General features: G+C 41.9%; 1 protein-coding gene across 1 annotated transcript in view; it reads left to right on the top strand.

Moving 5' to 3' along the window:
* The window catches only part of Prkn (parkin RBR E3 ubiquitin protein ligase), a 1,200,313-nt gene that overhangs the window by 590,781 nt on the left and 593,209 nt on the right, over positions 1–16,323 (top strand). Inside the window, exon 5 of the mRNA XM_036169262.1 lies at positions 15,488–15,571. Coding sequence (XP_036025155.1) covers positions 15,488–15,571 — 84 coding nt within the window. The remainder of the gene's footprint in view (positions 1–15,487; positions 15,572–16,323) is intronic.

The raw sequence follows: 16,323 nt of genomic DNA, 5'->3' as shown, positions 1-16,323 counted from the left end.
ATCCAGAGAAGAGGGTCTATGTCTACGAGGCATTTGGGGACATGGTTTGGAAACCAAGAGCTTACTTACTTTGGAGGTGCAAAATAGGAAGTCTTCTCATTGTTCCCAAACATCCTCTTGCACTTCCAGACAGATTGCTACTTCCTGAGCCCTTAAACTTTAGGTCCATGTCCCCTTGTATCCTGTCCTTGACCTTGTTCTGATCAAATGGTGCTGTCAGGGGTTGCCGAGCTGTGAACAGCTATTTCTGCCTCTGAAAAGGCCCCAGTGCTCAGCTCCTGGAATTTTATGCTGACTTTTCTCTACCCTCATGACTGTCAGGTCATCAGCTGTCAGGTCTCTTGACTCCCAGTGGACCATCCTCTCACATTCAAAGGAAAGGCTGAGACAGGTCTGGCTTTATGATTCTGTTTGAAGATGAAGGGGGTCACAGATTGAGCTTGCCAGTTCCCACTGTGCCCTATTCTTCCTAAGAAGTTAATGTGAAATTTTGCAAAGCAGTGCTACTCTTTATACTTAATGGTAACTTACTCACACCAGCAAATCAGAAATCTTTCTACAGTTGAGTGGGTTGTATCACAAATACTTATTCCCAGTGAATTATTTGTTGTTTTTCTTCCTTATGGTGATGGTAGTATGTGCAGATGGTAGTATGTGCATGGTTGTGTATGGAGGCCAGAAGACAACTTTGGACATTGTCTGTCAGGCCCCACCAACTCTTTTATTTGATACCAGGCCCCTAAGTGACCTCAAACTCATCAGAGATACTAGATTATCTGGCCAGCAAGCACCTGAGAACCATTTTTCCTTTCCAGAGTTAGGAATACGTGCACATTCCACTATGCCTACCATTTTAATGTTTTTTCTGGTTTCTGTGGGTTGAGTTCAGGTCCTCATAGTTCCAAGACAAGCACTTACCAAATGAGCCACTGTCTCCTGAGCTGCACATGAGTTATTTGTAACTGCCATGATGAATGTCCAAGATAGCTCTACCTCACATCATCATTTTGAGATAGAGAGGAGACAATTTGAGAGCCTGGGATGTGTCTGCAAAGGTGTCTTTCTTGTAAAACTTAGAGAAGCTTTATGAGTTCTAAAGAAAATGTTATTGTCTTTCTTGGCCCTGAGCAATGCAGTAGTGGATGTGATTTGAATTAATTAACTACAGTTACGGTTTTGAGAAACATTTTCTTAAACCAGAGCATAATTTGAGGCAAGAAACACTCTGGGTTTTCCCTTTGTCTTTTGATTTCTAAATAATGTCATAATGCAATTACTTCTGTGACTAAATTTCTGAATGCTGTTTCAAATAAAAAATGAGCATGCCAAAGCTGCAAGGCTGGTGCTGAGATGCATATTCAGAAGTAAGAAATTATCAAATGCAGTTGGAGAAACTTTGAGCAGGTGTGGGAACCATGGAGACTTAGAACTGAAAATTAAGAAATACTAGAATCCAGAATCTATAGCCAGTGGCCAATCAGTTTCAGTGGAGTAAAGTTTAAGTTAAAATTTTAAGTTTCTGCCACATTCCTTAGGTGTTAAACTTCAATTGCTGTACAGAGAAATAGCCCATGAATAAATAGTATACATTTTATGGATTATAATATGCCACTTCAATATAGATAGGCTGTACAATGTTCAATTCAATGAAATTAGTAAAGTCCTGTAAAACATTTATCATTTCTTTGTGATAAAACATCCAAAAAGAAAAAAAAAACTCTTAAAAGCACAAATAATTTAAAGGAAAGTATTATTTTTCTGTAGGAAACGATTTTTGGATTTTAAATCCTTGTTTCAGAAATCATTCATGGAAGAGATGTAATTGATAAATGTAGAATGCATTACTTAGGAAAGTGTTTAGCTAATCATAGCTGATTTACATGGGACCTTCCTTATTCTCTGTATTGTACTCCTTAAATTCTGATCTGTCAGGAGGAGTGTGTGTGTGTGTGTGTGTGTGTGTGAGTGTGTGTATGCATGTATATGTGTATGTATTATGGCTTCATTAGATTAAATATTGAGCCCAAAGGGAGACATGAATAGCAGAATAATATCTTGAGTAAATTCTTATAGAGAAGTACAGGCCACTCAAAACACTTTCGTTGTGACCCTCAGCCAATGAAAGCAGTTCTGAGAGAGCCCAAATTTATTTTGTTTTCATCAAAAATTGAGACTCTTCCTCTTGTTTCTAACTAGACCATAAGTTAATAGGCCAGAGTGATTTTTAGAGGCGAGTGAGCCTTAATTATAATTGACTCCTGAGATGAGAAATGCTAAAAGATAAGATTAGAAGGAAAAAAAAGGGGAAGAGAAAAGGAAAAGGGGGTGAGGTAGGAGGGGAAGGAAGCATTTGAAATTCAAATGATCAGAAAAAAATTTGCAGACTAGAGATAATGTTCCATTCATAGTAAACTGAACCATATTTCGTTTTGTTTAATATTCTTGCCACCGTAACATTCAAAGGGCAAACGGATTGTTCTGTGGCCCTAAACCTCCTGTTTTCATCATTTTAATGAAGAAGGACTTGCATTTTCCCAGAACCTAAAGCACCAGGCATTAAAGACAAGATTTGAATCCAACCCTTGGAAATATGGGTGAGGTATTCTTTATAAGAACACTGTCATTAGAGATAAGCAGACTGGAACCCACTCATTGTGAGCCCAGTGCCCGTTTCTATGTTTACCCCAGTTCATTGCTCTTTCCACTTCTGACAAGTAATTTTCCTCACAGTTTCTGCCAAGTCCTTATCTAGACAGCTGCTCACTGAAGTCCTACAAGACCATCCAAAGCTGTCACCTCCACCACTACAAAATGTCTAGCTTCCGGCTAGTGAACAAAACACTGTCCCCAGACGGAAGCATACTCATGGGCAGTAAATGATGTTGAAGCAACAGAAAATTGAATACAATGTAATCGTTTATGTGTTTCTACCATCTGCTGTGCTATTTCTTCCTTCCCCTTTCTAGAAAAGTGAAAGTAGAAGATCAAGCTAAACTCAACTTTAGCCTTTTGGGGTGGGGGGCGGGGATCCAAAGTAGCTTGGTACACATCAGATGTGATGTATCCTTCAGTAAGTTTAGAAAACTAAACAATAATGTTTATATAATGATGGTGTCTGTCTAATCTGTAGAAAGCTAATACATTTCTTATCTCGTTTAATAAATAGAGACCAGTCTGAAGCCAAATTACCAAGCTGAGATAAGGAGGGTCCTGAAGCTAGTCTTCTTAGATACATCTGCAGTGGCTAGAGATATTATGCTGAGTTAAACCACCTCTGATCGGAATTTCCCTCTCTGCAGCAGCTAGATTATTTTTGGTGGAGAACTAGAACAGATGATGATAATCATATGGTTCTCCTAAATTAAACCCGTGAAGAGTGCATAAAACACTTATGTCTGTCTCTGTAAGTCCTTGTTTGTCTTCATTGTTTAAATTCAATGCAGCAGAGCAGAAAAGCAATCACTGCCATTTAAATGTTACCATCCCTGGCATGTGCCGCCAGCAAAACTGTCAGCACTTCATGATGTAATTGAAGACATCTAGTGGGCAAGGAAGAGTTTGGTAGCTAGAAATTATGAAGGAATAAACACATTGTTTAACATTTGATGCATTAGGCATAGTCATACCCTGGGTGGCAGGCACTCAGAGAACAATGACATTGATTGGTTCTTCCAAAACTAGGCAGAATGTTAAGCCTGACCAAGAGTCTCTTCACATGTAATAAGGCAGAGTTTTAAAAAGATTGCCCCTTATAAGTCCCCTACAAGGGAAATGCATGTCATAAGCATAGCTTAGAGACACTTGACATTTTCTTTTAATCTATATCTATTATTTTATTTTTATTATATGAGTGTTTTGCCTTGCATGTATGTATGTCCATCATGTGTGTGCCTTGTCCCTGTGGACATCAGAAGAGAATATCAGATCTCCTGGAACAGGAGTTACAGGCAGCTGTGAGCTACTGTGTGGGTACTGAGAATCAAACCCAGGTCCTCTGCAAGAGCAGACAGTGCTCTTAACCTCTGAGCCATCTCTCCAGCCCCCAAAGACACTTGACTTGATATATGAAATACAACTTAGTATAAGAAGTTTTGTCTTGCTGGGTAATGGCATCACATGCCTTTAATCCCAGCACTTAGGAGACAGAGGCAGCAGATCTCTGAGTTCAAGGCCAGCCTGTTCTATAGAGTTCCAGGACAGCCAAAGCTACATAGAGAAACACTGTCTCAAGGGGGAAAATGTTATGTCTTATTAAGTTATGCTAAATTATGTCTTATATGGTTTAGAATTATTCCGGTTCTTTGGGGGAATAAATAAAGCCAGCTGAGATGTCCCTTTTAAGCCATGGTTGAGTTGCTCAGCAACCTCTAATAGTCACCACAGATACACATGCTTGCTCAGGTCCATGATGTCATCAGCAATAGCTGCATCACTGCCTGCTTTGTTTCTTTGTACTTGGAAATGACACTTGGTTTGTGATCTTGTGAAGTGAGATAAATGTGTGAGTCCACTCTTTTCCACTATTGACAAGTTCCATCATGACAATGAGTGTTACTGGTTAAAATGATTTCACACTAATTAGCTCACTCCTTGTCTTACTTGACAATAAACTGTAGTTACTATTTACTAGTACAGTAGTAAGACATAACAATGTTAAACCAATTAGCCTGAATTAATGGAAGCATTTGTAGTTTAGAGGTTCAAAATCTTTGTTGGGATGATGGGACCTTTTTTTGTGGGGTGCTTAGTTCCCGCTTCCTCTAATGCATGTTTAATATTTACTGATACTTCCACAAGTCTAGGTCAACTGCCACCACCATGCATGCTCAAGAATATATGTAAGCTGGGCGGTGGTGTCGCATGCCTTTAATCCCAGCATTCGGGAATCAGAGGCAGGCGGATCTCTGTGAGTTCGAGGCCATTCCAGACTACAGAGTGAGTTCCAGGAAAGGCGCAAAGCTACACAGAGAAACCCTGTCTCGAAAAACAAAAACAAACAAACAAACAAACAAAAAGAATATAATTATCTATTTAACCCTGTTTATTCTCTTGAATATTAAAGCTTTGTTTCTTGGTTTTAAAATTATTTTGTGATAAGACATTATTACAATGTAGTTATAGTTTGCAGTAAGAAAATGGAGTCAAATATTCTACATGATGAAGCAAAGCAAGATCCTCATCCTGAAGATGAGCAAATCAATGGAGGATATCCATGCCCTTTTCTGAAGACACAAACTGGGGGTATAACAGTCAGACAAGTTCCATTGGCTAAGTAGGAGAGCCAAATGGATGCTGGGCACAGTTCCAGGATTTCTTTAAGAAACCAGTCTAAGTCACCCTAATGTATACAACAGACCATCCAGGTGAGGCTCAGAACTCAGCATTAATGAGTCAGCTCTGGGATCAAAGTCAGCCTGTGGCATGTGAACACCTGTAAACAATACAGCTCTGTATTAATACAAGGTCATGACCTAGCCATTAATTTTATCATAATCATCATTCTCTTAGAGATTAACTAAAAGTCATCTATCTAATCATTTTGCTTGATCTAGCTCCTTTAAAATATATAAGTATTTTAAAATGAGGGGCATTTAAATTTATTAGGGCTACACTAATAATCTTAATATCATAATCATCATTTCTTCCCAGTAGTGTTTGCTTTAAGTAATTAGTAGCAGGAACTGATAACCAAGAGCTATGAATCTCTTTATGTAGACTTCAGTATTCACTTTTTCTGTAGAATCTACTGTACAGATGCTTGCAGTTGAGTGAAAGGTCAAATGTTCTTCCCCCAAGAAGTCATGGATATAAAATGAAGATTTAAAATAATATGTCCTTTCATTAGAGTAAAGTATATATCCATTTTTGTTGTTATAAAATAATGTGGAAATTTTTTTGAGTTTAACTTACAAGAATAAATAGGAATTCATTGCTGGCTCCATCTAGCATTTATGTTTTTATATATTCTAAGATATGAAAGAACAATTCCAGGGTGTGGTTGAAATATCCACGTTTGAACGTAGTAGTATGCACATAATAGTCACATCCTGGGCTCTTGGCATTAAGTCACAATGGGATTATTATTTCCTCTGTTCCTGAAACATCTTTCTCCTCATCACATAAGATGTGGCATAGATGTAGACAAAGGTGGCCCAGTAACCTCCCACATTCTGCTATCCATGTTTTTGTGGAACATTTCCCTTTTGAGTGTGTATAGGGCCTATGGTTTTTCTCTAAGTGTTGAGGCATCATGGAGTCCCTCACTGTTGTCTGAGACGTTCTTTGACCACATGACAGGAGACTGCATTACAGGAGACAAGGCAGCCAGCCTGTCGGGCTTGATGAAGGAAGCTTTGCCTAGTTGAGGGTCCTAGCAAAGCCAGGGACTGTGGGGCACTTCCAGCTAATAGGCAACACAGAGCTGACACTTTTGGAGTTATAGCCACAGGTAAATTAATTCTGCCAACACCACATTATGTCTATGCATGTTCTGGTGGATATTGGGAGGCGGCGTCCCATTTTAGGACCACTATGAATAAACTTAAGAATATTCACATTTAACTCATGGGTAATGTTTTTATCTGTTATGGGCAAACACTTAGGAACTGGGCAGGTAAGTCCTATTTGACCTGTAATTAATACATATAGCAGTAGTATCAGTTCACATTCTCACCATTTATGTGCACACGTGTGTGTGCATATATGCATGTGTGTTCATGCATGTGTGTGTGGGTAGAGTTGCTTTATATCTTACCTATACATGATATAGGCATTAAAAATTATACATTTGAATGAGCATATTTACTTCATTTATACCAACTTTGTGTTACTCCATGGAATCTATAAGAAAGATAATTCTTATTCTTTTATAAATATAGGTACAAAAATTGGATGGTGTGTGTGTGTGTGTGCGCGTGCGCACGCGTGCGTGCGCGCATGTCTTTCTATCTGTCTCTGCGTACATATATGTTTAAAATCTATTCAATAAATATTTGGTGAATTTAGTACTGTTTTTGTTCCCAGAACTGTCTCCTTCACCCCTGCCCCCCACTAACTCATTACGTTTGCCAGACTTGGCTGTAACTGCAGACTTATGCTGTGTCTGAAGCAGGGCATCTTTACATTTGCTGGAGGAAGAGGGTCCAGAAGAACAGCACTGTGTGACAGATAGAGGCTTGCATTGTAGCAGAGCTCCATGCCACCCACTACAGCTCGTGCCCTGATCACTAGGAGTGGTGGAGCCACGGAGAAGCGGAGACACAGGAACGAATTAAAAATTACCCAGTGGGGTTCAGTCAATCCCCTTGGAATTAACCTCTTGGAGCTCAGCTATTGCTAAAAATGTAGAAGATAGATAGATACATAGATAGATAGATAGATAGATAGATAGATAGATAGATAGATAGATAAGTAAACAAACAAATAAATAAATTCATTCTCAGGAAGTTCTGTTTTGAGAACTCAGAAATAATACAACAGTTGCCGTTTTGAAAAGTCAGCGAGTACCAGGCTTTGCGAAGCTCTCATCTGTTGCTGGCACCCCTGCCGCTCTGCTTGAAGGTGGCCTTCACCCCATTGCCTCTCGGATGTCCAGAGTTAAGCTTGGAATGGGTCAGTGGCCTCAGTCCAGGCCTATGGGTAGAGATGAGCAGCAGATCTGTGGGCTTCAGTGTGCCTCCTTCTCAGCATTCTGTGGCAGATGGAGACACAGGGATAAAGGAAGGACCTGCCCCCCATCCCCCCACCCCCACCCCCACCCCCAGTGCAGCTGCTGCAAAGACAGCCTCACAGAGCTGAGCACCATGTTTGAATGTCAAGTTTATTTGCGTCCCCTCCGTCTCATTGTACTTCAAATTATGTTTAATTGTATTTTAAATGCAGCACATTTGATGGTGACATGAGATAGCTGGTGAGGTGCAGTTAGGTAAAGTTCCTGTGACAGTAACGCAGAAGGCCGCGAGCAGCTGGACTTCATAGTGCCATTTCCAAGAGTGGGGCTGGTAACTTCCTTTCAGCAGCAGTGCAGGTAGCACACAAGAAGGGGCACTCAGTGTTCCTTTAAGTCATTCAGGAACATTCTTCTTTGGGCATAGTTGGATTTTGTCAGGATGATATTTGAATATAAAATAGCCAGCTAAATGCTTCCGTTTTTCCCTTGGTTGGGCATTGAAAATCCTAGTCAGAATGACTTTGGATTAGTTTTGTAACTTTTAAAAACTAACTCTGAAACTTCACACTTTGCAGGTTTTATTACTGCTCTCTTCTCCTCAGGATCATTTTTCTGATGCATCCTGCAGGTGTGTTTAGTCAGGGCTAGTGAGACAGTGTGTCACGTGCTTGCCACACAAGCATAAGGACCTGAGTTTTACCTCATGAACCCATGGAAAACACAGACACAGTGGCCCACATATAGTCCCAGCATTTGGGGGGAGGGATGGAGATGGTGGCATCTCTCAGGATCACTGGTGAGTGTTGTAGAGGAGAATATTATTTTAACTAGGCAAAGATGTGTTACATCTGTTTATGATGCAGACTATTACTTTAACTGTGTAAAGGTGTATTACTTTTGTTTATGCTGCAAGTGTGTTTAATTATGTAGAGATATGTTACATCTGTTTCACCTTGCCTGCCTAAGGCACCTGATTGACCTAATAAAGAGCTAAATGGCCAATAGCTAAACAGAGAAAGGAAGGCAGAGCTGGCAGGCAGAGAGAATAAATAGTAGGAAAAATCTGGACTCAAGAGAGGAGAGGGGGAGGGACATGCCTGGGGACAGAAGCCAGGCAGCTGTCAGCCAGCCTGGCATAGAGACAGCCAGAAAGTAAGAAAAGGTAAGAAGCCCTGAGGCAAAAGGTAGATAAAGAGAAACAGGTTAATTAAGTTAGAAAACCTGAATAGAGATGTGCCTAAGCAAGGCCGAGCATTCAAAACTATGAGTCTGTGTGTCATGATTTGGGAGCTGGTTGGTGGCCCAAGAGAAAAAGCCTGGTACAGGTGAGACTAGCCAAATTGGTGAGCTCCAGAACAAAGAGAGACCTTGTCTCACAAAACAAGGCAAACAGCTCCTGAGGAACATGGGAAGTTGACCTCTGCACTCTACACACAAATGCATGCACATGCACAAACATCTACCTACACATACTAACACACACTTGAAAGATGTGTTTAACATTCCTGTCATGCTTTTCTGTGGGGTTTTGATGGCTCAGGCCAGTTCCTTGAATGTGTTCTCTAGTTAGTATTTCCACAAGTTGGAGGAACCACTGCTTCCAATTACTGTCTCCCTTCAGCACCATCTCAGATTGCTCAGGAAAACAGCTCTAAGCTTTTAATTGTGGTGACTTCTCCCTTGAGATCTAGGTCACAGCCACTCACCCAAACTCATAAGATTATGTGATGGCAAAATATATGCCACCATATAGAAATGGAGTAATACTTTTTGTTGTAATCTTATGCAATATCATTTCCCATGGAGGTACTGACAGAAAATGTGGGCTTTGTGCCATGCCCACCTGAGGCCATGGGCTAATGACCTTTAGCTGTAGACACTACCATCTGAACTTTACATGATTTTCACATGCCATGTGATATTATATTCTTTCTTATGCTTTTCAATAATTAAAAAATGTGAAGACATTTCTCAGCACAGGAACTTTTTATAAAGAGTATTGATCTGAATTGACCATAAGGCTGATGGTTTGCTCACCCTTGCTGTGGTGTCCATGAAAGAGTCAGCTCTACATCAGTCACTGTAACAAACACCCAAGATGATCATCTTATCAGGAGAAATGGGTTGTCGGGGCTCATAGAGTTGTAGGTTTCATCCCATGGGTCTGTCACCTCATGACCAAGCATAGGAAAAAGAAAGGAGATGATGTCCTTTAAGGTTTTTCCCCTAATGACCAGAAGACCTCTTGCTTGATCCTCACCTCTTGGCATTTCCATCATTTCTCAACAGCCTCAGCCTGTAGACTAAGCCTTTAATACGTGGATTCAGATCCAAGCTATAGCAGTAATTCCTATCGTTCTCTTATTGTGATGAGAGAATGCCAGAGGGAAGGAAGGGAGGAGGGAGGAGGAGGAGGAGAGAGAGAGAGAGAGAGAGAGAGAGAGAGAGAGAGAGAGAGAGAGAGAGATGCAATTTCCCAAAAGCTGTCAAGTGATTCTTTGTTAAGCGATGACATATACTTTAAATTATACACACTGGTTCCTACAAACCTTTAGTTCTCATGTACCACCACTTCACTTGAAGTCTTTTATCTTCTGAAGACCTTTCTTTCCATTGTAGGAAACAATTATTTGGCACACAATCGCCATGTATCTGGTGAAGAAGTGTACAAGGGTTAATTAAAACATAATGTTTTCTAAATTTTAATTGAAGAAACAGAGGTCATGGATTTGAGAGAAAGTGATGGTAAGTATATGGAAAGAGATTGGAGGAAGGAAAAAGAAGGGAATTTTAATTTCAAAAAATAAAATAATGTTTTCTAAAAACAGAACAAGGCAAAGTTAACATTAAATCTGCTGTGGGATGGCATGATGTACTGAGCTTCTTCTGCTTTCTGGGAAGGAGAGCCTGCATCCTGGTGGTGTAGGTATTGTGAAAAATTCACATATTCAGGTCTACCTTGTGTTTATTCCTATGTCCAACAGAATTCTGTGTTGTTTTTATTACTTACATCATTATTCTATGGTTTGAAGTCATAATGAAAATAACAAATGCATTTCCATATGACCATATGCATCACCTATTTGCATAATACAGGCAATTCTTTACCTTCTCAGACTGCTGTGGGGATTGCTGCATAAACACTTTGATTAATGTTTGAGCATTAATAATTAAGATAACAAAAATTAATTCTGTGATGTGCACAGTGTCTTAGGATTTCTATTGCTATTGAGATACCATGACCATGGCAACTCATAGAAAGGAAAACATTTAATCGGGTGCCTTACAGTTCCGAGATTCAGTCCATTATCATCATAGTGAAACATGGCAGCATGCAGACAGACATGGTGCTAGAGAGGTAGCTGAGAGTTCTACATCTTGCACAGACAACAGGAAGTGGTCTGTCTCACTTGGCATGGCTTGAGCATATATGAGACCTCAAATCCCACTTCCACAGTGACACACTTCCTTCAACAAGACACCTACTCCAACAAGGCCACACATCCTAATAGTGCCACTGCTTCTGGGGGCCATTTTCTTTCAACCTACCACACAAGATGTTGCTCTTACATCTAGACTTTTGGGGGAGGAACTGTTAATCTTAGCAGCATATCTAACCCTGCTTTGGGTTATCCGTGTCTCTTTGCAGTTGACATCAAGGTACAATTTTCTTTTCCTGCCTCATAAGGTGTAAGGAGTTCAGAAGATGCTTCTATGCTGCTCCAGAGAACCACCGCCTCCCACTTCTCTCCCTGCTAGCCCTTGAAAAATGGATGACTTTCAAACCCACAGTTTTCAGGGTCTACACCAAGCTCAGTGGGACTCACCACCTGCCATGGAAGCCAAAGCTCAGCAGACACCGGGCTGGAGAGCTCTTTCGTCCTTGGGAGGGGTGACCTTTGTGCCTGGACCAAAAGAAGAGTTGATGCTGCTACTGTTAGAACACTCAGTGATCTCAAAGACTGCAAAAAGGCACAAGACTCCTGTAGACCCTGGATGGTTTCAAAATGGGAATGCAAAGGATGACTCTGGTTTAAAAAATGGCTTGTAAGTTACATCACATTGTTCAGATTTGATTGGCCTTTTCCGAGTTGCTGAAGGTGGAGATGAGTCTGATATAACCACTGCTCATAGCCAGTAGTGATGCACCAATGATCAAGATGCCCAGGTCCTTCTGAATGTGCAAGAACAGTGCACACTGGGTGTGATAGTTTGTCACAGTGAACTCCTCACTTCAAACGACACCAAGGGACTAATGAATGTGATTAGAGTCCTAAGTAACAGAGCTCTCCTCTTGTAATCCAAGGGTTTGTAGTTCTATCAAGACACCATGCATATACACAAAACTCAGATATGCAGATGGCCTTCCAGTAAGGATGACCACTTGGAAAAGAATGCCTCCATTTCCCCCTCCCTCTGGTTCCACTTTCACCTCCCCATGTTTGCTTCCACAGTGTTTGACCTGAGTAATATACATTTAATTCTGTAACTGTAATTAAAATTCTGCATTTTTCACTAGTGTGACTCTAAGACTGAGCCTCAAAGGACTGTTTGCACTTGGTCTTAAGGATGAGCAGTGATCCCCTGAGTGGCTGCAGATCATTGTCTTGGTGACTTTTCATGTGATACTGTGTCCTGATGGCCCCCAGAAGGCCCAAAGGAATGGATAGGGTTGAGATTCATTGTAGCAAAAGCAGTAGAGAGAGGCACAAGGGGAGAGGGGCAGAGCCCTCTGGGAGCTGGTGGGAGCTGGTCATGCAGGCATTCCTGCCTAGGGCTTAGCAGAATTCTAGACTTGCTGAGGGGAAGGAGACATTGAGTGAATTATGGGTGGGACGAAGCACCCACATCAGAGAGGGAACCACGGAGCCACTTCTCAGAATTCCAGGTTCCCAAATGCCAACAAAGAGCCACTGAAGCCTGGCAGTGGTGGCACATACCTCTAATCCTAGCACTTGGGAGGCAGAGGCAGGTGGATCTCTGAGCTCAAGGCCAGCCTGGGCTACAGAGTGAGTTCCAAACAGCAAGAGCTACACAGTGAAACCCTGTCTCGAAAAGCCAACACTGAAAGCAAGCCTTCCTAACCATAGTAGCTCCGGGCCTGCTTTCTGCACACCTTGTCCAGCTCAGCAGTGGCTTGTGGAATAATGACGTGAGAGTTCAAATTCCAGGCCCCTTTAAGTCTAGGTTGCTTAGCTGCAATAGAATGACAGTATCTTACAGGTGGAGCTCAGCCTTATACACGTTCTCTGTTTTTCTGTAGGATTGTGTGTATGTGGTGTGTGCACATGTGTCCATGTGCTTATATATGAGATGAGCATGTGGTGTCTGTGCTATGGCATGAGTGTGTGTGTGTGTGTGTGTGTGTGTGTGTGTGTGTGTGTGTGGTGTGTGTGCGTGTGCATATGCATATGTTCATACACTGGTGAAGAAAGGCCAGGCCTGTGCAGGCTCTAGGCAGGGGCTCTGGCTCCTTGTGTACCTTCACATGTTCACTATTTCCTGCTGTAAATTTTCCGAGTTGTTCAAGGCCGATTGCTGGCACTGAAATGGTCCTTAGGCTGGCCTGCGGTGACCGATTTACATCCTGTGGTGTAAATGATGACTCTGCATTCGTTGCTCCTTTGTCCAAATGTCCCCCCACCTGGCTCCAGGCCACTGGCTGTCAGACCACCTGTGCCAGAAACTCTACCCATCCTGTGTCCTTTGTCCACTGTCCTTCCTGTCATACTTAAAGAAACTCTGCCCACCCTTGGCTGTCTCTCCAAGTCACAGGTTGTGAAACCAGCACCCCCAGCCTCCTGCTGTCTGTGAGCTATCATACCCCTGAGCCCCTGTCCATTGCTTAGGTCCCCAGCATACTCCTTACCATTTCTCTGCCTAACTGATGTGATTTGAAGGACTCTCAGACCTTTGAAGGAATTTCTGGAACTTTAGGATTTTGTGTTGATCTTTGTTTTGAAGCAAGTCAGCTGGCCATTTTTTTGATATGTTTTAGGGTCTTCTGTTTATGAAATTCTGTGGCTACAGGTTCCCTCTGCCCTCTCTCTCCTCTCTTTTGAATTTTTTTTTTCAGCTCTCTGTCCCCTTATGGACCTACAGGGTATGAGTTACCCTTTGCTGTCTACTGAGCATTTCCAGAATATAATCAGCAATTTCTACTGTCTCAAGTTTCATTGATTTCATGTGTTAATGCACAACTAGATTCTAAGCTGATACCAAGTGAAAGCTCAGAGGAGACATGTGTGCTTTGTGCACATGTGTGTGTGTGTGTCTGTGTGTGTCTGTCTGTCCCCAGGACAGTGGGAACAGGCGATCTCCAGACTAGCATGCAACACTGACCCCCTTTCCATGTAATCCCCATGAATATTTTTATTTAAATGTCAATATTTAAAATTGGAGTGAACTTAGGAAAAATCATTTCATTAAAATACAGGCACTGTTGTCCGGGAAGAGGAGACTGCTACCTAGAGGGACATGGCTTGAGTCCTTTCTCCCTCATCATTGTCCTTTCACATTTGCCCTCCTGCTCTAACACGGATCTGTGAGGAAGAGCTAGAAGTCAGTGCTATTGTTTGCTCCAGCTGCAGGGAGCTATGTAGCTCTCTGGTGACCTGAGTTCTTTCCAGTTGGTTAGTGCTGTATTCAAAACATCTGTGAATATAATGTGTCATGTTCTTCCTGGTCTGGGTGCTTGGGACCTGCAGACTTTTTTACACACACACACACACACACACACACAAATAAAACCTCTTAGGTTCAGGTAGAAAAGTCCAAAAAAGCACAGGAGAAACAGAAAAGCATGCATGTGGGAAGGAGGAGTAGGGCATGTGATCAGGTAGCAGGACCTTGAGATCCAATCAGGCAGCATAGTGGCCACCCCTGCATGGAGGGGCCCTAAAATTATATGGAGTCAGATTGATTATAACCTTAAACTGTTCCACCATTTTCAAAGCAAGCAAACATGAATGTTTACTACTGATGACATGGGTGGGGATATACACCCTTTCCAAGCACACACATGCCTGGTACCCGGAAGCCTCCATGTACACATGACATGGGACATGAGGCATTGGGTGTCATTAGGAGGTCATGTCTTCCTGTCACACATGGTACTGTTCTGGGAATCAGACTTACTAAAATGCAAACAGTCACAGAACAGGCAAAGACATATACATTTTGTGGAGATGCTGCCCCCAAAGAGTCCATGGTATTTTCAGTGTTCTTTGCAGATTTAATTAAAGGACTCTGGGTGTTATTTAAAGTTTTGTTTCTTGGTTAATAGAATAGTGTGTCCAGTGCCAGGCCCCTCTATGTGTACTGGGATGCTGTGTGATGTTAGTAGACCAGGTCTTCCCTAGCAAAACCCACATCCAGTGAGGGAACGGACACCCATGTCATCAGTCATCATGCCACTTGTTGGGGAGTGACGCATACTTGCTATAGAGTAAAGGAAAGTGGGTAGACCAGCTTCAGAGTGTTAGCCCAACTCTGGAATGGCCTTCTGTACAGGAACATGTAAATAAAGCCAGGGACTCAAAGGAGAGGGAAAGGAACCTGTTTGAGCCAAATACCAATTTATTCTTGATATGTATGAGGACACTTTTGACCCAACAGAGCCCACAAGAACTTCTGGAAAAGTCACCACCAGGATTGTTGGCCACACTATATGGATCATTGTAATACACATCATTTCACTATCATCCCATGATTCCAATGGGAAGGCTTCAAGATTGTCTGAGGAAGAGCATTTGCATTTTTATTGTACACAGGATATGATGGTTTTCATTTGTTTTTGTTTTTTGGTTTTTCCCAAAGGGTCCATCTTGCTGGGAAGATGTCTTAATTCCAAACCGGATGAGTGGCGAGTGCCAATCTCCAGGCTGCCCTGGAACCAGAGCAGTAAGTGTCTGACTAAATTAATTACTTGTGAATTTATAGTTTAACTGCATCCTCAGGGTTTACTAGGAGATTAGGATGGAGGCAGAAGGCGTCAGCTGACTTCCTCTCAGCTAGTGGTCCTATCAAAAGTATGCCGATGTCCAGATGTGCTAACCACATTCACCAAAACTCTCCCCGTGTTATTACTTCAATGTTACTTCCATAGTAGCAGCCATCTCTGGTGACATATAAAGGCAACAGGAAAGCTTGGAGTGCAAGAGGTGGTCTTCCACCAGGACGAGCACACCAATGGTTGTCCAGTGCCAGTGTTCAGCCTGGAAGCATTCATGCAAATAACATTATAAGGACAGAGCAGCTATATTTAGGAATACATATATCTATATGTATGCCATAACAATTGGTGAAAAAAGAGGCAATGAATTTGAATTTGAAGGGGAGTTGGGAGGGTTGTGTGGGAGAGTTTGGAGAGAGGAAAGGGAACATTGTCATTATAATCTCAAAAAGAAAAACCATTTTCCCTCTGCTCTCAAACCATAACAACTAATAGATGCTTCTGTGCCCTGAAAGGGTTTAGGAGGTCTGGGGGGGGGGGGATGGCTCAGTTGGAAAAGTGCTTGCTATTAAGGCAAGAAGACCTGAGTTCAATCCTACGCATTCATGTAAAAGTGCAGGCACAGTGCATGTCATGTGTCTGTAATATAGCATTGTGTAGGAGGTAAACACAGGAAGGTCAGTCTACCTGAGTGAGTAAT

The sequence above is a fragment of the Onychomys torridus genome, chromosome 19, assembly GCF_903995425.1.
Source record: "Onychomys torridus chromosome 19, mOncTor1.1, whole genome shotgun sequence".
In the NCBI taxonomy this organism is placed as follows: domain Eukaryota; kingdom Metazoa; phylum Chordata; class Mammalia; order Rodentia; family Cricetidae; genus Onychomys; species Onychomys torridus.
The sequence above is the reverse complement of the archived record's forward strand: the minus strand, read 5'-3'. Positions and strand labels throughout refer to the sequence as shown.